The sequence below is a fragment of the Semicossyphus pulcher genome, unplaced genomic scaffold (assembly GCF_022749685.1).
Source record: "Semicossyphus pulcher isolate SPU_LCO1_2020_fin unplaced genomic scaffold, fSemPul1.0.p SCAF_14, whole genome shotgun sequence".
In the NCBI taxonomy this organism is placed as follows: Eukaryota; Metazoa; Chordata; class Actinopteri; order Labriformes; family Labridae; genus Semicossyphus; species Semicossyphus pulcher.
In genome coordinates this window covers 7,820,611-7,843,446 of record NW_027211648.1, presented here as the reverse complement: position 1 = coordinate 7,843,446, position 22,836 = coordinate 7,820,611, and the positions used below count along the sequence as shown (strand labels likewise).

General features: G+C 39.6%; 2 protein-coding genes across 3 annotated transcripts; one reads left to right on the top strand and one right to left on the bottom strand.

Annotated features, from left to right (window-relative positions):
* Positions 1–348: 348 nt before the first annotated feature.
* Positions 349–11,979, top strand: ahi1 (Abelson helper integration site 1). Of its 2 annotated transcripts, XM_069661585.1 has the most exons (27): positions 349–408; positions 812–891; positions 1,757–1,878; positions 1,983–2,557; positions 2,655–2,743; positions 2,833–3,019; positions 3,166–3,358; positions 3,441–3,536; positions 3,630–3,815; positions 4,068–4,220; positions 5,367–5,499; positions 5,671–5,794; positions 5,994–6,223; positions 6,765–6,871; positions 7,115–7,233; positions 7,535–7,665; positions 7,750–7,890; positions 7,993–8,186; positions 8,281–8,326; positions 8,420–8,469; positions 9,508–9,625; positions 9,894–9,943; positions 10,108–10,173; positions 10,264–10,426; positions 10,507–10,592; positions 11,480–11,568; positions 11,729–11,979. In XM_069661585.1, the coding sequence occupies exons 2-27, from the start codon at positions 882–884 to the stop codon at positions 11,907–11,909; spliced, it is 3,639 nt and encodes a 1,212-aa protein (XP_069517686.1). In that variant the 5' UTR covers positions 349–408; positions 812–881; the 3' UTR covers positions 11,910–11,979. The 2 variants fall into 2 exon arrangements, with proteins under 2 accessions (XP_069517686.1, XP_069517687.1); XM_069661586.1 differs by lacking the exon at positions 11,480–11,568 and having other exon boundaries at positions 11,729–11,809.
* A 1,368-nt stretch (positions 11,980–13,347) lies between these two features.
* slc18b1 (solute carrier family 18 member B1) lies at positions 13,348–22,211 on the bottom strand. The gene is made up of 14 exons (XM_069662316.1): positions 22,032–22,211; positions 21,710–21,849; positions 20,062–20,157; positions 19,903–19,976; positions 18,109–18,256; positions 17,743–17,899; positions 17,516–17,652; positions 17,328–17,429; positions 17,147–17,238; positions 15,822–15,917; positions 15,641–15,715; positions 13,974–14,067; positions 13,681–13,730; positions 13,348–13,546 (listed from the first exon to the last, which is right to left on the bottom strand). The coding sequence occupies exons 1-14, from the start codon at positions 22,057–22,059 to the stop codon at positions 13,492–13,494; spliced, it is 1,344 nt and encodes a 447-aa protein (XP_069518417.1). The 5' UTR covers positions 22,060–22,211; the 3' UTR covers positions 13,348–13,491.
* Positions 22,212–22,836: the final 625 nt, after the last annotated feature.

Here is a 22,836-nt window from a genome sequence, read left to right as displayed (position 1 = left end):
TCAAGCTATTTAACCACAGCATGGCCTTAGTATGTATCAATTTCTTTTTTATATGTTATCTTATCTCATTTATTTTAATTGTAATGGGTTGCGTCACATCATGTTGCTTACTCTTGAAGTAATCACCTAGTACCTTACACCTAGACTAGTACTTAAGTAGATTCATTGACTTATTTTGTTACTTACTTGTATTGTATTTATAAGGTGGGTTACGCTGCCTGAGAGAAAGCTACGTAGTGACGTATGGATTTTCGTTTCCACCGTCCGCAAATCCCATTGGTGAGTTTGTTGTTTTTGTCTGTACGTCACGAACATGGTCGTCAAGCTCCGCCCCCACGGAGTGGTTGACTTGGAAACCGTCTGAGCGTTGTTGGTGAGGTTGAGGACAGCGCTAGCAATCACTGCAGGGTAGACACACTCATTCATCCTCAACTAATCTATATCCGTCTTTTAAATAACATGTGTGTGGAATTTATTATTTGTGAAGTTTCTCAAGGAACTAAATGCCAATGTACCAAACGTAGTTAGTTAACCATGCCTCTAAGCTAACGTTAGCACTTAGCAAGCTAATTATCAGCGCTAACCGTACCTAACGGTTAACTGTTACCTTCTCACAAAGCTTGTTGTTCCATTGGTGTTTTTAGCCTCTCATTAACAGATATCACATTTACAGGATGTCAATTTGTTTCAGTGTTTTTACTCACGTTCTCATCGAGCTCTTAACTTTGGTGTGCACCAAAGACACACGTAGTGTGATCCTACAGAGATTGTGTTGAGCATCGTCAATACTATCTCTGTTTTGTTTACTTAGCATGAAAGCCTTCCTGCCTGGATTACTCCCTTTTTTGCGCACAGCATGAGAGCCATTACTGTGCCTGACAATGCCAGCAGGTGAGTTTCCACTGCCCTCTTAACACACCAGAGGTAGATAAAACTCGGATTATTTCATTAAAATAAAGTGAGAACACCTCAGTGTAAAAATGGTCTGTAACAAGTCACAGTTTTGCATTACAAATTGCACAGAAGTATTGTCAACAAATATACTTAATGTATCAAACGTTTCTTAATGACATAATGTAGAATACCTTCTTTCAGTCTCGCATAAATAGGATATATATTTTATTAGAATAGCGTTTTATGCATTTTAGTGTAAGCATCATTTTATTGTTGCTGATTGAGATGGAGCTTATTAACTGTTTTATACACTGTTAGATAGTTTAATCAATATATTTGCATCATTTTTTTAAATTTCTGTATCATCTTTTGTGTGCACTACAACCTTCTACCTCTTGTATACAACAGACTGATTCAACAATATTTATCTCAGCACTTTTGCACTCTATATTGCACTATTATCTCCTGTCTTTTAGTGTTGTTGTGTTTTTTTTTGTAAATAATGTGTACATATATTTTGTATTCATAGGCCTGTTTGTAGTAGTTTTAGTTTTTTGTGTTCAAGTGTTTCTGTTGCCTTTGTCTAACTTGTCCTTGTTTTAAGTGTAGTATGTCAATTTTGTCTGTACATTAATATTTAAATACATGTAGTGAAGTAAAAAATCATGTTTTATCTGAAATGTTGTGGAGTAGAAGTAAAATGGAAAAGTACGATGCCTCAAAATTGTGTTGAGGCCAGAACTTAAGCGTGTTTACCCTTGAACACACTTCTTTGATCACATATACAATATATTTCCTATTAATTATAATTTTGCCAGTCCACGTCCGTTTGCCCCTTAATGACAGTATAACCATTTTATAGGTGAGAGTGAAGACCGGGCAAAGACCCGGGAAAGATTCAATGAAGTGTTCAAGAAATACACTGAATCGGAGAAGAAAAAGGTGAAAAAGAAGAAGAACACAGAAACTCAGGAGGCTATTGCGGTATGTTTGTCTACCATGTGTGATTCTAACTTCAGTGCTTGAAAACATCACTCAAACATCAAACTTCTGATACTAACTTGAACTCCCTCCCCCGTTTCTTTCAGCTTCAGAATCTAAAGAAGAATCTCAACCTTGAGAAGGACACAGAAGATGATGAGACCATCCTCCAGAACACATATGACCCAGCACAAGGCAGCCCTCGCTACACTAAGAATGAACGAAGAGAGAGGGAAACAGTGGAAAAGGTCAACAACAGTAGAAACCAAGAAGAGATTCAAACATCAAAAGGAAAGAGGAAGAGTAAGAGAGAGCTTCCCTCCCTGCCTGTTTCTGAGGATGCCGGGAGTTACATCGAGAAGGATGTGGATGCTTCCAAGTCTGAGATCGCTTTGGAGCCAGATGATACAGGCGAGGAAAAAGAAACAAAGCGAAAAAGTAAGAAGGGGAAAAGCAAAGGAGCAACAGAGGCCAAGGCAGAGATTCATGTGGAGGATGCAGAGGACAAGCTGCTGAATGAGTACCAGCAGCAGATTGCACAGGAGGAGGAGAGGACTTTAAAGAAGACAAGGAACAAGAATGAGGAAGAAAGTGCTGTCTCCCAAAGTGTTCCGCTAAATAATGATGTTGGGAAGAAGAAAAAGAAAAAGCTGAAATCTGTAACCTCACCGCCGGAAGAAGGGTGTGTATATACCAAGATGCGACGTGTTGTTTTTTTACAATAATATTACGGCTGTAAGTTATATTGAAGTAAGATTTAATACGTTTTCTCCCCCCAGGGATCAGGATGAAGACCTTGACCAGGAAGCTGATGTAGAAAATGAAACAGAATCCAAGGGAAAGAAGAAAAAGAAGAAGAAAAAACATGGTAATTTGATGTTAACTGTTGGAAAACCATCATCAAAGTTTGATGTAAAATGTGTGATGGTGATAACTTGTTTTCTTTTCCTTTTTCAGTTGTCAAAGAAGAGAGTGAAACTGAGGCAGAAGTGCCACAGCGACCGACGTTTGATGACAGCCTCGTTCTCGGAGTGTACGTCCACAGAACAGATCGCCTCAAAACAGACCTACTGATCTCACACCCCATGGTGAAGATCCATGTTGTGGATGAAATCACCGGACAGTATGTGAAGAAAGAAGACTGGTGAGAATGAACTCTCTCAGACACCTACAATACTTAGCTCATTTTTTAATTTAGTGTTTAAGTGTCTTAACAATCGCCGTTAAGGGGAGTAGAGGAGGAACTTGTGTGCTTGAATCCTAACCGTCCCTGTCTTGTTTTTTCTAAAGCCATCGGCCAGTCTCCTCATTTTATGAGCAAGACAACGTCGACCACATTCTCCCCATCATGACCCAACCGTTCGACTTCAAGAAGAACAAATCAATCATCCCTGAGTGGCACGAGCAGATCATCTTCAATGAACGCTTTGGTCACTTTGTTCAACAAAGTGATGAAAGCCCCAGAGTTATACTCTTCTTTGAAGTAAGAGACACTTATTTTAGACATATTTAACCGATTTCAATGTAGCTGTCAGTAACTGTTTTTATTCCAATGTTTGGTAAAGATCCTGGACTTCATAACTATGGAGGAAGCAAGAGCCAACGTCGATGGTGACAAGCATGAGCGAGGATTTAGAAAGATTGCGTGGGCGTTCCTCAAGGTACCTGGTCATCCAGAGAAAATAGACCCTGCTAAGCTTGTTTTCATTTGATATTTTAAAGGTTTATTTCATGTTTTCTCCTGTTTCATTTAGATTGTTGGCACAAATGGTGTGCTGAATATTGACAGTAAACTTCGCCTCCAGCTCTTCTGCCCTCCTCCTCGGGCAAAGAGACAACCTAAAACGATTGATGTGGTGGAATGGTGGAGGAAGCATCCCAGATACAAATACGCATCCACCCTTTATGTTACAGTGAAGGGCATCAAACTCCCTGAGCACGTGAGTCAGTTTCTGCTGTAAAGATGTTAATTATTTCTTTATTTATCTTTATAATGTCACACATTTGTAGGTTTGTAGATGTGCAAATATTTGACACGTCACATATTAGTATCAGAATCAGGGTTTATTGCCAAACAACAATACATATAAAGTTCAGTGTGCGTTAATGTAACGCATAGTAATACTGTATATCATGTTGCTTTAGACATTCTGGTGTAATATGTTTTAATTGAGGTGATTTTCGTTCTGCAGGTGGACCCCAGTATGCGGTCCATGATGGCACTGCAGGAGGAGAGGGGGAGCACCTCCTACAGTGAGCTGCAGAATGAGGTCACCAAAAGAAGCCTGACACAGCCTGTAGAGAGCAAACCGCCAGCCTTAAGATGGAGCAGGCTGCCTGGGCAGGTTGGTGGGGTTTGAGATTCTTTTTTGCTGTTACAAATGTCAAAGGATTATCTTTACTGGTGCAAAATATAGAATGTGACAGTTATTCAACCTTATGAGTCAGTTATTTTATATTATAACATTCTCTGATTAGTAGAATTACTAATGAACATTGTAGATTATTTAAAATCCCTCCTCCATTTTGTTGTTTAGGCTCTGATGCGTTAGCACAGAAGGGATAGTAAGAGATGTAAAAGTGTGGTAATCCTAATCCTAAATCCTAAAGGCTAATCATAAGTGTATAGTCATAAGGCAAAATAAATGACCTTGCTTACAATATTGCAATATATTGAATTGTAACCCCTGTATCAAGAAGCATATCGTATCACCAGATCCCTCATTTCACAATCAAATATTTGTTCTGTGTGAAATAAGACAAAGTTATTCGAATCAAGTGATTATTCTTAAAGAAACAATCTTGAACTTTTTCATTCAAATAAATATCTGTCAAGTCATTATCTATCGCCCAATGAGGTAACACAATGGTGATTGAGCCTATGGCCCACTGATGAAAGCCTTTGCATTTGCAGTATTACAGACTGGGTGTCTGGTGCGTCTTTTGTGGAAAAAATCACAAGCGGCGCCCAGTTAGTGACGCGTTGGTCTCTCAGAGAGGGTAGGCAGAGCTAAGACAAAGAGACAAGATCAAACAAACAAAGAAGAACAAAGAAAAGATGGATGACTACAGATACAACTTCAAAAATAAGTGAAAATCCAAAGAAGAAGAAACAAATTTGACGCTCAGATGAAGGCAAACACCAGTGGAAGGCACTCAAGAGCACAAAAATTGACATCTTTGAGGTTGTATCTTCAGCTCTGGTTCATTTTGTACTAAAAAACTAAATTTGAAACACTTGATTTGTCTAACTCAGGCTGGGAAGTCTCATATTATCTTCCAATGAACATAAAAATGTTTTTTATAATGAATGAGGACTGTGGATCCGCCCCCATTCACTTGCTTTGGAGTTTTCTTTGAAAGAGATCTCAGGAGGAACATTTACATTGACCGATATCATGGTTTGTATTGTACTCCATCAAAGTACCAGGGACACACAGCAGCAGAGAGAGGTCTTTAAATAATGTCTTAAGTGAGTCTTTCTGTTAAAGGTCTGTCGGATTCCTAACAAGCCCATGCTGTCATTCCGTGGTGGCAAGATGGGCTGCTACACGGTGCTCTTCTCTCACGCTGGGACAATACTGGCAGCTGCGTGTGCTGACAGAGACGCTTTCCCTGTCGTAGGTAAGCAACACCTCATCAACACCGTGCAAAACTCCCCCAGCTGATGCTTCTCATGACTCCTCAGCAGAAATCTTCAGCTAATTAACTTGCTTTTTTTTTTTTGTCATGATGAACAGCTCTGAGAAAAAAATACTTTCGTACAAAAGTAACCCTTTCTATTTTCTGTTTCAGTGTATGAGATTCCCTCTGGCAAAGTCTTGGCTGCCTTCAGCGGCCATCTCAAAATTGTCTATGATCTCTGCTGGTCCAGAGACGATCGGAGCCTTTTGTCTGCCTCCTCTGATGGAACTGTCAGGTATGTTTCTGGTTGTGAGATGAAGAAATAAGTAAGAGTGAATGAAAAAGTCACTGCTTTTGACTGGATTGCTGTAGTGGCTGTTTGTGGCACCTCTAGGGGGAGTAAGTACTCCTCGTTTGCTACCAGTGACACAGCATGTTTTGGTCAGCTTTCTCTGTGTATGCATTATTCAACTCTTCTCCCTCTCCTCCCTCAGAGAGTGGAACGTGGAGAGGCTTCTGGGAACGGCTCAGAAGGTGCTCCCCCATCCATCCTTTGTGTACTGTGCTCAGTACCACCCCACAGCCCAGAGCCTGGTGGTGACCGGTGGATTCGACTCTCTGGTGCGGGTGTGGAGGCTCGATGTGGATGATGTGAATGGCCTGCTGCTGCAGGAGTTTGAGGGTCACAACAGTTTCATCAACACAGTTTGTTTCGACACTGAAGGTAATCAACGTTGTGTCTTTGCATCATAAAGTGGCAACCTGCCCTGCCCATGTGTACCTTTCATCCAGTTTGTGAAGAGATAGGCTCACAGCCAACTGCGTTTCCGAATAAGATAGGTTGCAGTTAGGAAAAGGTTTATTTTTTGGTATGTTCTGTCTTCAATATTTACCTGAAAAATCACCATAATTACTTTTAGCTTGCATTAGTTGTAAAAGTAAATACTGTTTAATGCCTATGTGGTCATCAAGACTTAATTAGTTGGGATATAGATACACAATTCATACTCATAACGTCTAGAGCAGGATTTCTTAATCATAATCGGCTGCTGACACAGGCCACTGGATAGTTTTAGTGAGTATGTGAGCGTGCATGTGTCCAAGGCAATATTTATTATTTATGCTCTTTGTCATCTATTGTAATGCAAATTGTGTCGCTCTGTTTGTGAAGGGTGAGGCTTGTCTTCCTTTGTAATGCAAATAAGTATATTGTACTTGTGCCCTCTGAAAGCTGACGTTCCATTTGTTGTATTTGTTTTATTCAGGAAGGAGAATGTTCTCTGCAGACAACACAGGCCTAATCATCGTGTGGAAAACCTCTGTTAATGACAGCAGGCAGCGTCAGCCATGTAATCGCTGGAGTGTAGAGAAGGTTCAAGTTTTTTTCTTACTGTGTTTATGTTTTATAAAGTGTACTGTGATTTGTCAGATAATGGTCTTCTTCAATATTCAAAGGAGCAATTCGCCCCTGGAAAAAGCCACTGTCAGTTACAGATGGTGTTCACTGTAATCGATAGAAACAATAATATTAGCGCATAAAAATACTTGTGCTTGTGCTCAATGGAAGTGTATTAGAAATGAAATTTAAAAACTCTGCATGTTTTCTCTTTCGCAGACAATTGATGAGAGTGACCTCAAGGGCGTCCCCGTCAACATGCTGCAGCTCCATCCGAACGGGCGATGCCTGCTCATCCATGCCAAAGACAGCGTCCTCAGGATGATGGACTTGAGAATGTAAATAAGATCTGACAACCTTTTTAAAGAACCATCTGTAAATGAATACAGACTTGTGCTCTTTTTTATTTCGCTGCTGATTTTGTGGCTTCTCCATTGCAGTTAGCTAGTGCAAAAAAGACTTAAAGATTCGGTAAACATTACATTATGTTGTTTTTATTATTACTGATCTTAGGAAGGCTGTACTCACCATTTCTGGGTTTGACCGAATACATTTACACATTTTTTAAACTGTTGAAACCCACTTAATCTCAACAGCTATAACCTAATTTCTGTACAACAATTGATCTTCCTCTCTCAGCCTGGCTGTAAAGAAGTACACCGGAGCCACAAACTACAGAGAGAGGATCTACAGCACTTTCACACCCTGTGGGAACTTCATCTTCTCAGGTAGCGAGGATGGGATGGCATACGTCTGGAACACTGACACGGGTGAGAATCATGTTTTTTTTTCCTCTGATAAAGATGCTACATTCTGCACAGTGGCTCCGGCTGTAAGCCTGTTTGTTTTCTTAGGTGACCAAGTTGCAGTCTACTCTGAGCTTTGTTACCCCACTGCTCTCCACGGCGTGTCATTCCACCCTCATGAAAACATGGTTGCTTTCTGCGCCTTCGGTCAGAGCCAGCCTGTCCACGTGTACCTGTACGATCGCAAAGGTTTGTTTTCTTTGTTTTTGCACTCTCCTTAATCTCTCATCATCTGCTTACGCCGGTAATAAAATACACACTAAGCTAAGACTATGTCATGCTGTTTAACAGTTTCCCAGCTGGAGGTGCACAATATAAGAGCCTCGAGCAGATCAGCTTCTACCGACATCAAAACCCTGAGAAACACACCCGACACGCTGCCGTTACACGACGCGTCTGGCTCTTCAGGCATGGATCAGTTTGCCCACGCAGCAAGACTTGCATTGAAAATGCAATGTATAAAGGAGACACTGAATTCAGTTCTTGTAAATACACAACCTCTTCTACTTTAAAAGATGTAAAAATACAGACATTCATACGGTATTATTCACCTAAACTAACCCTTTCACACCATTTTAGGATCCACATCAGAAGTCTTCAACTTCTGGATTCGTTTACGAGCAAGGTACTGTGTGTGTGTGTTAGATTTGAACTGTTGTGCAATTTATATGATGCATCTCTTTATTTTACATGGTAAATAAACTGTGTTTGTTTGCAGGCATGGGCATCAGTCACACAGGGAGGAGCTTGACAGCAGATTCTGTCTCAGTGAGTTTTTGATCAGAAGCGCTTAAACACTTTAATATAATCAGCTTTTATTAAAGATGTTGATCTTTCAAGCCAACATTGATTTGGCTCATTAATCTCTATCTAAACATGTTTGTTATAAAGCCTGAATAAATGGGATTTTACAGGCCGATACTGATACTGATTTTAGAGGGGGAAAATCCACTGCAAAAAGATAAATGACATTTTTTCTACATGGATTGTGCACTGATTTTTCACCTATTTCACTATTAAAAGAGAACTGAACATAAAGATAGATTGTTGCAGACCCCCTGTCTGCTCATATGCGATGCTCCGATATGTGTCCTGCAGACAGTGCTGAGAGTATTGTAAACTATGCAGTCGGACTGCAGACTTTGGGACAAGCTATGTGACAATTAACATTTCTAAAAAAAAAAAACAAGCATTGTTTTTATTTTATTTATTGCCTTTTTATGCCTTTATTGAGAGAGACAGGACAGGATAGTGTTGGAAACAGGGGAAGAGAGAGTGGAGATGACACACGGCAAAGGGCAGAGGGTGGGACCTGAACCCGGGGCCGCCGCATCGAGCACTATAGCTGCTGTATATGGGACGTGCGATTTAACCACTGAGCTAAACCAGCGCCCCAAGCATTGTTTTTTAAAGTTGTCATATCAGGGCACATCAATAAACATACTGCACACCAATACCAATATTTGTAATATGCTCATATGGGCCAATGATATTGGCCTGGCTCAACCTTCCATTTTCCCCGTTAAAGTGCAGAGGAAGAAAAAAATCTCTAAAAGTTATTCAATATTTATATTTATGGATAAACTTAAATGCTGGTCCACATTAGTGCTTTTCATTTCCTCTGGGTTGTTTATCCAATTTGCCCAGCTGGATGGAAGTTTGTATTTTACTTAATGGCAACAGAGAATTACAATTAACCACTGACCAGGAAAATTGCATTAAGAGGCCTGAGCAGGTCTGCATGAAAAAAAAAGCAATTAAATTACTTCTACTCTTCAGTGAAATAAATTGTTTGTTTTTTTGCAGGCGGGATTAAGTCCTTCATTACCACCTCCGTCTTTCTTGTCGCCGCACTCCAAGCTGCAGCTGTCTGGTTCTCTAGCAGAGCAGCTGATCCCCCAGGCCGCTCTGAGCACCCAGAACCGTGAGTGGCCTGTACTGTTAATAACAAACTTATTATGTCTTAATGTGTCTTAAACCAATGAATGGCTTTACTGCTGCTCTGTGATATGCTAGGTCAAATAATTTGCAAGATTATAGCTGCACAGCATGAACTAAATTGATCTGACGTCTCCTTTAACATGTGCACCATACACAGAGACACAGATGGACTGCTTTTGATGAAGAGTTTTTTGTTAGTCAGTCTGAGATGAAATATTCATGCCTGCTCTTTTTTTAATCTTTAATTTCAGGCGGGTTCAGCCCAGTCGGCCAGCATCTCAAAGGATCTTTCAGGACGCAGGTACGGCTGTTAACTGTGTATTACTTTATTCAATACCTTTGCTGTGTTTTCTTTGTCAGCTGAACCTTTACCACATTAAAATACTGCTAATGGGGGCCTTCCTCATAGTACATTGCCTCTAAAACTGCTGCTACATTATAAAAATGCTGATTTTTCTCCATCAGACTCTTCCTGACCACTTTCCTTCAGGCAGCAATGTGGAGGCAGATTCAGCCCCTGTTCAACAGATAGTAAGTATCCACTGCAGCTGTGAGCTCAGTCACATGACACCTTCCCTTTTCATATTTAATCCCTCCTCCACCTTTGCGTTCCTCTTCCAGGTCGTCTCACTCTACGACTACAGAGCTAATCGCTCTGATGAACTGACCATCCGTCGCGGCGATGTCATCCAAGTCCTCTACAAAGACAATGACAACTGGTGGTTCGGGCGTCTGGTCAATGGGCAGCAGGGATATTTCCTCGCTTCTTACGTAGCAGATCAGAGTAAGTGGAGGATATTTTCTTGTGGATGTATATGAAACATCAGAATGTAGTGCATGACTCTGGGTTGTTTTATTTTGTAGGAGATTTCACTGAAGAGGTGACTCAGTCTGTAGAGGCTCACCCAGGCGTGTCTGAAGGGACCGTTGAGAGGTCTACACCAACCAGGGTAAGGAGTGAAGAATGTGCGCATAAAGGTTGAAACAGGGTGTGATGTACTGGGTGTGTCTCCCTTGGCTTTGGTCTATTGTGCCTCTGTTTCTGTTGGGTGCAGTCAAACTTTTCCTCAATCTTTCTTTTGAACATCAAACACCCGCAAACACAGCTGGCTTTTGAAAAGGTTGTTGTTGGCATCCTCTGCGCAAAAATTAGCTGTTGACTTCAAATCATGGCAGTAACTAAAGATTGCAACAATAAGAACATCTGTAAGATGGATTGTAGTGACATTTTGGACAGCCGTTCATGGTGCCCAGAGGATGACGCTCTCTGACTTTCCCTCTAGTGGCTTCGACTGAATGTCTCATCATATAAACAGGATTACCATCCAGTGCCATAACATCAGTGTTATTGTTTTTGTTGTGAACTTGTTGGCATGCTGAATTAGCACTGAGTTCAAGGCATTGCCGCGCCTAAGTACAGTCTTACAGAGCAGTTTTTCAATCTCATTACTTTTACCCAAAATCTGCAAATACTTTTAGGATTTGCACGTCATGTGCCTCCTTATGACCGCCTGAGCTACAGTGAGAATCTACAGCTGAAAAATTCTCATGACATTCAAAGGAACCATACAGAAAACATGTATATGCTTAGTGTATTTCAAAAAGGTACAATTGTGAAAGAAATACATCCATGCTCTGTTAGAAGCGGTTTATTTAAATACACTGAAACTATGATATATTGTGAGCCATTTATTTTGCTTTAGTGGTTGAGTGAGACTTTATGTATACTTTTTAGTGTGTTAAAATAAAAGCTTCATTATCCTGGTCTGATAGTATTTGCATCGGACAATATCTTCTCCTGTCATTCTACTTTTTTCTCCTTCCTGGTTTTTTCAAGGTGTCTGCTGCAATTAGTTCTTCTGGTGAACTTAGGTTTCTTTCTGAGCCGACCCTCTCTGACACAGAGCCTGAGTTGACCGATGCCAGGTAAGTTTCTCGCTTTGCTCAAATTCTTGGGGTTGCGGTTATTGCATGGATCTCCAAGATTTACTTTTCTTAGAGAAAAGCAAGGCAACACAAGTTTATGACATGATATTTTATATAAGGTTTAGAAATATACTCATTCTGGACTATGTTGCTTACACAGAGCTAGAAGGAAGAAGAAGGTGAAAAAGCCAGGAGTCCTGGCACCTTCATCGCAAGCCACATTGTCAGATGCAGATGCTTCAGAATTGACCAGCACCCGGAGGAGAGGCAGATTGTCAGACAGACCTCTCCCGAAGAGACCGACAGGCCGGACTAATGGTGCCTTCGAGTCTGATACATAAACTTATGGACACATGATTGTTTACAACTTGGACGCTTTAATTTTTTAATGACAATAAAAATACAGGTCTGTAAAATTAAAGCATCTAAGTTGTGTCTTGTTTTATATATTTGAACATAGAATGTTCACATTCTGTATTTTACTTGATACAGAATGATCAATGAAATGTTAAAATGATCTAATTAATTATTATGTTTTACATATTGCAGTAAGGATACATTTATTATTGTGTACATTTGTACTGATGCTATGGAATTCACAATTTCTGTAATATTATAGGTATATTTTCTTCTGCCTGTATGACATTAATACAATTTATATATTCATGCCTTCTAAAACTTCAAAAATACAAATTATTAAGTATTAAATGTTTTGTTAGTTTCTTTCTATAAATAACAATAAATGTAAAGTCACACTTTTGATATCTGAAATGTTTAAATAAAAACCCTTACAGGCTGTTTTGATAATGTGTGCATTACATTTCTGGAACTTCTGTGAAAGAATGCATAATAATTAGAATTATTTTGTATAGTAAATTTAACTTAAATTCTCAATTTAGAAACTAGCAGTTTGTAAGTTTAAGTTGCATCTAGTGGTTAAGTTATAGATCAAAGACTGTGTTGTTATAGATAGGGTGGTATCTACTTGTAAAGGTATAGAGAGAGAGAGATTGCAACTAACAGACGACCGCTCGCTCAAAGCAGGTATGAGAAACTACGGTAGCTGCGAAAACCACTCAAAACGCGAAAGGCTAGCCCGGAGCCGCTGTTTGTTTTGTCCATTCTAGGCTTCTGTCGAAACATGGCGGCGCTGTTTGGCGGAAAAACAACGCGTCCCCGCTGTACATGTAAAGAGCTTTTTCTAAGGTAACGAAAACACAACAACTCTTCTATTCAGGTGTTAAAAAGTTGTATTGTTAAAATGTTTATGATAAACAAACTTATGAATACTAAATTTCATTTCTGCCAATAACTAAACCCTTAGCTTTTTGATATGTGTATCTCATTGCATGTCAAGATTCTCATATCAAGAGGATAAAGGTATTGATAAGTCTTTAGTGTGACGCTCGTATTTGTTTTAGTGTAAAATTGGCAACATTTTAAAAAGCTGTTTATCAGATAGAAAGATAGGCTTGTTAATAAATAAGCTTATTTCCCTAATGTTGCTATGAATGTGTTCGGCATCGCATGCGTCACTTCAATATGTAGAAAACTAAGAAGTTTGATAAGAAGTTGGTCATCTGGACCGTGATTTACAGTGGTTGACCATGTGCATTGTCTCAAAGTCTCTTAAGTGATAAAGAACAGTCAAACTCAGTGAAACAGTGACACTACTTTGTTTTCTTTTTTATACTTTTAGTTAGCACCCTCTACAAGCACAGATTTTAAACATTTCATAAATACACAACAATACTGTTATGTTAAAATATGTTTCCATGATGCAAGTAGAAAATATTACAATATCTGCAACAACAAATATGTATAATTTAAAATGTTAAAAAGCAATTCATGATATAAAACTTTATAAAACATTAAGATCTAGTTTTGTTCAGTATGGCAGACTTCCACATGTTGCTGAGGGCTTCATTCAGTCAGGAGAGGAGTACTTTCATCTCTATGTTGGCTATCTTCTGAAAGGCTTAAATTCAAACATAAAAGGGATTGTTACACCCAGCATGGTAGTGGAAACTGAAAATAAACTGTATAATGTTTATACAAACGAAATGTAAATATTACACATAAAGATGATCTTAATTTGAGGTTGATTCTTACCTTTGTTGTCGTGGGGGTTTACAGAGATAATGCATACCCAGGAGAAAGGCCTGAGGACAGAGATGTCATTGAGTCCAAGTGTGTAACTGCTAAGAAACTGCAATCACAAGCTTGTCTCTCTGCCAGTCGTCATGTTGGTTTAACTCCTGAATGATTACCACGCTAGGAAATTAATTTCTCCACAACTAAAGCCACAACTTCCACAGTCGCATGCTGTCTCTGCTACATTGACAACACTTTACACGCCTGTCATCCAGCCGTGTGATCACTGTCTCGGTCATTTATATACTTACAGCAAGAAACGCCAAGCCTCCTTGGATTGCAGCTGCCCATTGAAAGCACAGATATTGGGTGATAAGTCCACCAACGACAGAGCCATAAAACATCCTGTAACAAAAATCAAATCTCTACTTTAAAATCAAAGGGCAGGAAATAAGAAACAATTAATGAGACAATTTAGCCTATCTACTGTGTAATTAACTTGATTTCCTAGATCCAAACATGGTTACTGAATAGTAAATGTCTTTAGATATTCGCGATTTCAGAACCCATCGGTTATCTTCTGACTACAGTAGAGCCTGGCCAATGGCAATGGCAATTTTTTTTGTGCTTCCAGTGTAGCTGGAGGTCATTCAGATAAGCATTAGAGGATTTCAGGGTGTTGAGCTATCATTGTTTACAGTCCGACTAGCAACTCGAGACATGAGAATTCAGTTGGGGTTGAAAGACGGCTTCTATGACTAGGTTGCTACACTTGTATGCAGATATCTATTTATAGAGATTAAAGGAGGACCGGTGGATCGTCTAAAAAATCTTCAGGTCTGCAGTCTACATTTCAAACCTGACGATTTTGAACGAGACATGACATCGGAGGCGGGCGTCCTAGATTGAGGAAGTGTAGTTTAGCGAGCTCCCTGGACTCCGCTAGATGATGCGTTCCAGGCCCATTGGAGAAGCAAATAGCGTCCTCCTATGTGCCTAAGGCACAGAGCGAAATTGCACTTTAAGGGCCCGATCAGACCGAGCTGCAAAACACGAGGCGCACCGCACTGCCTTTTCTGTTGAAGCCTAGAGGCCCGATCAGACAGCATGTTTTGCAGGCTGTAAAACACGAGGCGCACCGTACTGCCTTTTTTGTTGAAGCCTACGGTTAAAATAAGAGCCGCTTGCTGTTTCTCTTTTTCCTACTGTTGTTAAGGCAACCACCGAATCATTAGCTGTCATTAACCTAACCGTTATATTGTAAACTGACAGAAGGCACAGCTCTACATTAATCCGATTGGACAATGAGAAAAAACGCCAATGACGTCGGGCCCTTTTCTGCTTTGAGTTGAAGTTTTTTCACCCTGAGGAGTGTTTCCTAAAAAATGTGAGGCACACAGAGCGAAAAAGCAGTGCGCAAAAAGCCTCTCATTGAAAACAATGACAAAACCCCAGCTAATAAAACGTGTTCTGTCTGATCGGACCCTTTAATGGCATAAGCTCCCCATAAGCATGATAGGACTGAGGTTGAAAATCAGCGAACTGGCCCTTTAATAAAAAGCTGTTGAGTCATGGAATTACATCCGGCTGCTGCGTTCCACTTTTTTTGCTCAGCATTGACTGTTTTCCTGCATACAATCTTAGCCCACAGAAACTACACACTCTGCTAACACCTCACTGTTGTTGTTCGTTATTATAGCTAATAATTAACCTGGAACCAGTTGATCTTTTTGGAACAAGTTATAGTATCAGATAGTTGCACTGACTGGCATACTGACCAATACCCAATATTGCATTTTAGGCAGTATCGAAGGCTAATATCTATACTGGAACTACATATTATACAATACCGTTCACATAACAAATGAAAACCAGAAAGTTTGCCGCACCAAATATCTCATCCCTCACCTACAGATTATGATTCATATGCAGAACCTTTTTATGGATTAGGATATCATTAAAGGCCAGTAGGACTTACCCCAAAGACCAAACTGCCCCAAACAGCCCTGACACCATTCCCAGAGTGCTTAGTCCCTCTTCAAATCCATGTTCACTACAAAGAACAAAAGAAATGAATGTGGAGTATGTGTTTCACAAGCAGAATACATATTAAATCAACCATATGCCATAACATGAGCACAACATGTGAAGCCACTCACTATGCATGTGTGATGATCTCCGGGAACGTGGGGATTGCAGTCATACCCAGGGAAAACCCAATTACCCCGAGCATGAGGATCAGCAACCACAGCTGACTACACAACACGTACACACAAACAGAACAAAAGTTAATACTGTTAACCACTGGGAATTAGTTCTGTAAATCTTAAACAGGAGAGGAAACACGCTGCTCATTGAGTACAATCAGCACTTTCAATCCGGCTTTTTGCAAAGTAGAAATATCACCAAAGTCAAAACAGAAGCAACTTATCCACACCTTCATTTCCTCCACCTAGACTACTGCAGTTTATTATTTCACTTGCCTACACAATGCAGCAGTTGCAGAGTGCAAAAGCTAGACTACACACAGAATTCAATTTAACATTCTTTTTATTACTTTTAAATCCCGGCTTGGTCTGGCTCTGCTTTTCATTTCAAAACTCTTAGTCCCTTTTATTTATTACTTTTATTATATCTGAGACATAAAGGTTTGACGACCCAGGCCTAAATCAAAGGGGGATCATGCTTTTACTGCTTTAGCTCATATGATGTGGAACTATTGAAATCCCCCTCAATGTTAGATCAGCTGAGCTCAGTGCTTCTGTTCAAAAAGCCATTATAAACCCATCCAGACGGACGGGTATTTAAATACTACATTTATGATATATATTCACATATATATTCACATATCACATTTATTTTAATGTTTATAGTAGTTTTTGTTTTAACTATGTTTGCCACCTCTTATTTTCTGTTTTTATGGTGTTTTCTGTGCAACATTTCATTTTTCCAAGCTTTATTTTTTCAGATATTTTATTTTGTAAAGCACCTTTTGACTCAAGTTTATAGAAGCCCTATTGTAATTAACATTATTCTTATCATTATGAATCTAGTGTTGGAAGTAGTCAAACGTTTAATATATAAAAAGTAGCAGTATCTTTATCCCTAATAAATACACAAGTCCTGCATTTTAAATTTAACTTTGGTAAAGTTTATTGACATGTCTATATATTTTTATTCTATTCGTGCTCTCAGTAAGTGTTAATTTGATTTGTCATGATCACATAAAATGTTCAAGTCAAAAGCACACATAACAAAGAAGTTGTGGATTTAATACTTCAGATACAGTTGAGGATTTACTGTATATAGTCTTTACCTTTGTTTCCAGCTTTAATGCTAAGCTAACAGGCTGCTTGTTGCAGATTAGAGAATAACCAGTTATTTTCATCTTCTTATGTAACTCGCAGCAAGATTTACAAGCCTATTTGCAAAATGTCTGACTTTTCTTTCACAGTGGAGAGTCGTGGTTACTTTCTGCGCTCACCTCTGGATGTGAAGGATCGGCAGAGGGCCGAGCAGACAGAAGCCTGTTGCTGTCGCGACACCTCCGATCACCATGAACCAACTCCTGGTACCCTGATAAACACCGACACACACAGAGGGATTTAGTTCAATCTCAAAATGACAACAATGAATGTATTATCCACATCTGTTTTCATACTCACAGGATATTTATCTGTAAAATACCCCAACACCGGAGACCCCAGACAGTACGGTAACGACAAACCAAGCATGATGAGTCCCACGGAGCCAGGTGTGAGATTAAACTAAAAAAACAAGCAACTTTTTTTGTCACATTTTGCACAATCAAATTTCTTTTTACAATGAGCTTTATCAGAAGGAAGTAGAATACCTCCTCCAATGCAAATAGGGACAACGTGGCGTCCAAGAAGCCCAAACCTGAGCTCAGGATGAATGTCATATAGCAGATCAGGACTATTTTCACGTGGGTGAGAAGCCGAAAGAACGAATCCTGGGAGGGATCAGCCTCTGCAAGCAGGAAATACAGCTTACAATTTGATTTTAAAAGAACATCTTGAAATGACTGAAAATGAGCAAATAATATGCTGCTGTTGGTACCAATGGTTGGCAGGATGTACATGTTGAACGGCACCATGATGAATAGGAAGCATCCAAGAAGCATAAAAGGGACTTCATATCCAAACGACTGGTAGAACCAGCCTCCGACCGGTGGCCCCAGAATAAGACCAAGTCCTGTGAACACCTCCAAACTACCCTAAATAGAGAGGATCCAGCACATGCAGTTTCTTAAACAGTGCAAGCAGAATTTAGCTTACAAACTACTGTATGCCAGAAGCTATTTATTATTTCCCGTGGTGCTGGGAGCAACGGGAGATTCAAAACAACCCTAACTATGTTACTATTGTTTGCTCGTGATTCAAATGTCTAAATAGCAAGTCAGACAACAGGTTTGTCTACACTCACCAAAACAGTCGCCACATTGTTTGGGAATATTTTTGCAGTCATGGAAAAAGTGGAGGTCATTGCAGCAGCGAAGCCCAAAGCGTCGATGGACCTCACTATAAAGCACAGTGTAATGAAGGGGGTCCCTGCAGGAACTCGATCAAGTAATCTGCAAGAAAAAATAATCCCTTAATGTCAAACAGGAATTCAATGAGCTGTTCTTAATGAACTGTAAGTGTGGTCTTACACAGTCTGACTGAAGACATAACTAGGAATCAAATTAAATCACAAATCCTGGTGTTGCTCTGTAATTTTCCCACTGTCAACAAATCCAATGACAAGACCTGCATTGTCTGCATCCAACTTTCCCGCCCTGTCTGTTGCCCCTTCGCCGCAATTCCATTAATTCCTCACACATGTATTGTTTAACCTCTTTGAATGGTTAAATAATTTGTAAGACTTTTAGGACAAAATTGGGGCTCTACAACACAGAATAAGCTGCACAAACATTACGTGTTAGGATCAATTCACTGTTGTTTTTTCTTTTTGCTGACAATAAGAGTACAGAATATTTTCAGCCTAATCCTTTAAGGATTTCACTGATGTGAAGCCAAAGACCTCAGATATAAAGTTTGGCCCGGACAAAAGCAAACAGTAAGAATGTTAACACATTTTGGGAAAGCAGGGCTGTGGGACCGTCCGTTTCGTCAGTGTTGGCAAGCAATCCATCGTTGGCTTACATAACCAAACGATGGTCCGTCTAAAGGATCAAATGTGCTGCCACTGTTACCCCTAGTTTCCCCTGACCTCAATCACACTACCCTTTGGCCAAGCAGGCTTCACTTTCTTAAGCTTTTGTGCTATTTGTTGGTCTTTGTTGTGGTGGTTGCTGGTGGTTTGTTTATGTTAGCTAGCTTTGTATACTGTTAGCACTGTAGGAGAGCTGAAGAGTGACAAAGCACTTTGAAGCGGCTTATGCTGTGGATTTTCCCTTCAAATTGTCCTGCATCCTTTACATAGAAATCATTCCAAAGGCTTACAGTCAGTTCAAAAATTTGGCAATACAAGGAATTATACAAGTACAAGGCCTGACATAGTAGCTTTAAACAGAATGCATGAAACCACAAGGTCTAAATCAACAGGCTCTAACCATTGGTAAAGCAACATTTCTTAAAGACCTCCTCCAGTGAAAATCAAGTGTTTAACCTTGTGAACATCTCCATGTGGTGTTCTTCGTGTGCTACAAGACATACCAGGGACAACATAAGCAGTCATCTCCATGGCTGGGCCTGTCTGCTTTTAAACTGCAGTGTACCAAGGACAGGCTGAACAACACGTTTTCAGATTGGCAGGTTTGAGACGTCACAAACCTAAGGAGCCAATCCTGTTAATGGACGGGGTGACGCTATGCATATCGTTAGGTGCAACCTATGGCAACCACTTCGGCGATGCGCGAGCCAGCTGTAACCATCATCGTAATTTTTAATTACTCAGTACTGACTGCTAACGTTAACGTTACTATTAATAACTAAATTTCAAGCTAGCTAAGTTTCAACAAGTTAGCACTAAACGATGGCAGAGACATGTTTTGTTTTCGCAACAGAGGGGGCGGTTGAAAATTTGCATGGTGGGCGGGGCTTATGCAGATTGGGGAATTTTTAATGAGGGAGAAGGAGCAGATGCATTATATGTCTTAAAACATGACTGGAGCTGGTCTTTAAGTAATCATTTAAGGTTTTCCAGGTTTATAAATTCTATTGTTCTTTAGTTTCAACTTTACACAATATGTTTCCGTCACATCAGACAAAAACTTACCCAAAGAGGATGGTGCATAATGATGACACAAAAAGCCCCATAACAAGCATGAACTTAGCACCAATTTGGACAATCTGATAAAACAACAAAGATAGATTAAATTACTTTACCACACGGCAGCACTGTCATGAGCTGATTTAAAAAATGACATATACTTACATATTTTCCCAGTATCAATGAACCAATTAAATTGCTGATAGCGTAGCAGCCAAATATAAGACCAATGACAGTCTGACTGGCTCCCTTCTTTAATGCCTGTGTAGAAACAGTCATGTCATGTTATAATACTTCATGATGCACGTTGACAGCAGATAAAGTCACACCAAAAACAATACATCTTTAATGCAGGATAACATAATAGTCAACAAACTGATGACTTAAAAAAATAGATGCAGCTCAATGATTGGTCGATAATTTGTCAATCCACTCCCCAAAGAGCTATAACCTTTGTAGAGCAGTTACTTCACATGACGTTAGCTGACCTAACCTGAGACCTTTTGACCACTGAGTATAACAGAGCCAGTCATGCTCTAGCTTCTGGCTTTCTGGTGTCTAGCACATGATAACTGAAAACACAGCAACACTGAGCTGTTCAAAGGAATTGAGGAAGGGTTTGAGAATGATGAGCTTCACAATGACATGGCTAAATCTTGGCTCTGCTTTCATAACTTTATTCGAAGCCATATCTGCAAGCCAGATCTTTTATAATGAGTATACACAAAGACAAGCCGTACTATAAGCCACATTAGACTAGTCATTAAAATGCTAATTCAACTTGCAAATTAATGCACAAAGTTGCGCCACAAGGTTAAAGGAACAACTTCTCTGGCAAATGACAAACTAAATGTAGGGAGTAAAGACATGTAGATCCAACTTAATGTGTGACGCTACCAGTCTAAAGTTTGGACACACTTTCCCATTCACTTGTATGAGAAACTGTGTCCAAACTTTTGACTGGTAGTGTATATGGTGGTATATGGGCTATAAAAGTCACAGATTAAACCTCGTATTGTTGATGTGTGTTTGTTTTTCCCAGCTCTGTAGATTACACATTCTGTAGGGTGCACAAAGGTTTCATGTGATCCTATTAAACCTCACTTATACTGTAGTACCAAACCTGATAAGCCATTTACAATATCAACTTCTGAGATGCCTGTTTGTGAAAAATCCCCTTGACTTATTGGACCATATGACTTCCAGGAAAAGGGCAGCAGAAATACATGACCAAAAATATTCATGAATAGAATGTATTGAGGGATTAGCAGTGGTAGCAACTGCATTTATTTGGCCAAATAAACAGGTTAAACAGCAGCCACTGGGAATGTTACAACCTTGCAATAAAAGGTTTGGCCTAATTTATGCTCTATATCATATCTGTGAGGCATAAGCAAATGATTACCATCAAAGCTAGCATATGTGACCTTTTCTGAACTGTGACTAATGTGGCTATAGGTGAGAGTTTCAGGATAAGGATTTGCACACAGTAAAGAGGAGTATTCATGTTTGATCTCAGTTCAACAGCAATATCTATTCTAATTTGCAAACATTAGACAAGATACTGGACATACCAGACTAATGTTTCAGCAGCAAAGTCCCTGTGTGTGTTGAATGAGGCCTGTAGGTGATCAATTTAACCACTTTAGAAAGAGGAAGAACTGCTTTTCCAAAAGCTCCATGGTGTGGCTTGAAAAAAGCCAAAATTTAAAAATGATTTCCCTCTTTTGAAGGGGTTCCCAAATTCCTGAACTCTCCTACCTTGACATGTGATTTATTTTTTAACATGTTGTGTGGTTTTCTTTGAGCTTACCTCATTAGGGAAAAATGGTCCTAATATCGAGTAGCAGACCATTGAACTAAAATTGACAGATGCCATTGATAATAAGGTGAAGATCTGCTGTTTTGTCATCCTCGGGGGAGGATCTGTTGATTCAACCGAGTTGACGTTTTCTGGCATGAAAGAAGGGGAATAGGGAAATGTTAAATGACGGTAACACGGAATAATATTAAAAAAATATATATATCGAAAATACAGGTTTAATTCAAATTTTGCCTTTGATTAAGACGTTAATCTACCTCTAGGACTTGTTGTAATCACACATGTATCACACAGTTAAAAAAAAGTTACCAACCTGTTGACTGCTCTAAGCGCGTGTCCATGTTTAAGTTTCGGGGTTTCGTTTCTTATTATTCAGCTCGAAATTGCAGACGGTGACATAACGATAAAGGAGTGGAGGAATCCTGAAAACCGCAGATAGTTAAACAGCTCCTGGGCTGGCTGTTCTGCGACAATAAACCACAGTCTTGACACAGCGAAGTACTCAGTGCGAGTATTTCCTCATGACGTTAAGCGACGCATGACAGCTCTTACATTAAACGCGCTTTCGCTTGCTGCTTCCAAAATAAAAGCCACAGGGCGTAACTTCCGGTAGCTGCAACTAGTCAGCTTTCGCACCTGATATTCATCATATAAGTTAGGAAAAACTCATAAAACAACGCCACCAAAGTTGATTGGGATTTGAAAGGTGATTCTGACTCTACACCAATTGATATGATAAAATATGTGATATCATTTGTGTGTCTATGTATTCATTTGCTAGAGTATAAGTGTTTTAGTTGTTCCATAAAAACATTTTCAGTTGTTCCATAAACACATTTTTTAAACATATGGAATTTATATAAAATAACTATGATAGAAGAAATGGTAATAAAATGATCATTCAATTGTTCTACAAACATGTTTATTAGTTTCTGGCTATGCAGCTGATATAACATCATTATCCAAGCAGTTCTCTCTTGAACCTGTGCAAATCTTTCCCTGAACGCAGGCTGTAAGGAACTACTTTCACCAGTGAGAGCTCAGACAGCAAGTTTTAAAAAGGAACGGTCCTGGCTAGAGCCTATGGGCCTCTCTGATCCCAACTATCTCGTTCCACA

What these genes read in the sequence shown, in the direction of transcription:
- ahi1 (XM_069661585.1), top strand. An exon ending in ACCTCACCGCCGGAAGAAGG is followed by an intron (nt 2,558 to 2,654) that starts GTGTGTATATAC and finishes TTCTCCCCCCAG; the next exon opens with GGATCAGGATGAAGACCTTG. An exon ending in GCATCAAACTCCCTGAGCAC is followed by an intron (nt 3,816 to 4,067) that starts GTGAGTCAGTTT and finishes TTCGTTCTGCAG; the next exon opens with GTGGACCCCAGTATGCGGTC.
- slc18b1 (XM_069662316.1), bottom strand. Translation starts at nt 22,059, where the DNA reads ATGGACACGCGCTTAGAGCAGTCAACAG. An exon ending in ATTTTACAGATAAATATCCT is followed by an intron (nt 17,239 to 17,327) that starts GTGAGTATGAAA and finishes GGTGTTTATCAG; the next exon opens with GGTACCAGGAGTTGGTTCAT. An exon ending in GAGATCATCACACATGCATA is followed by an intron (nt 15,716 to 15,821) that starts GTGAGTGGCTTC and finishes TGTTCTTTGTAG; the next exon opens with TGAACATGGATTTGAAGAGG.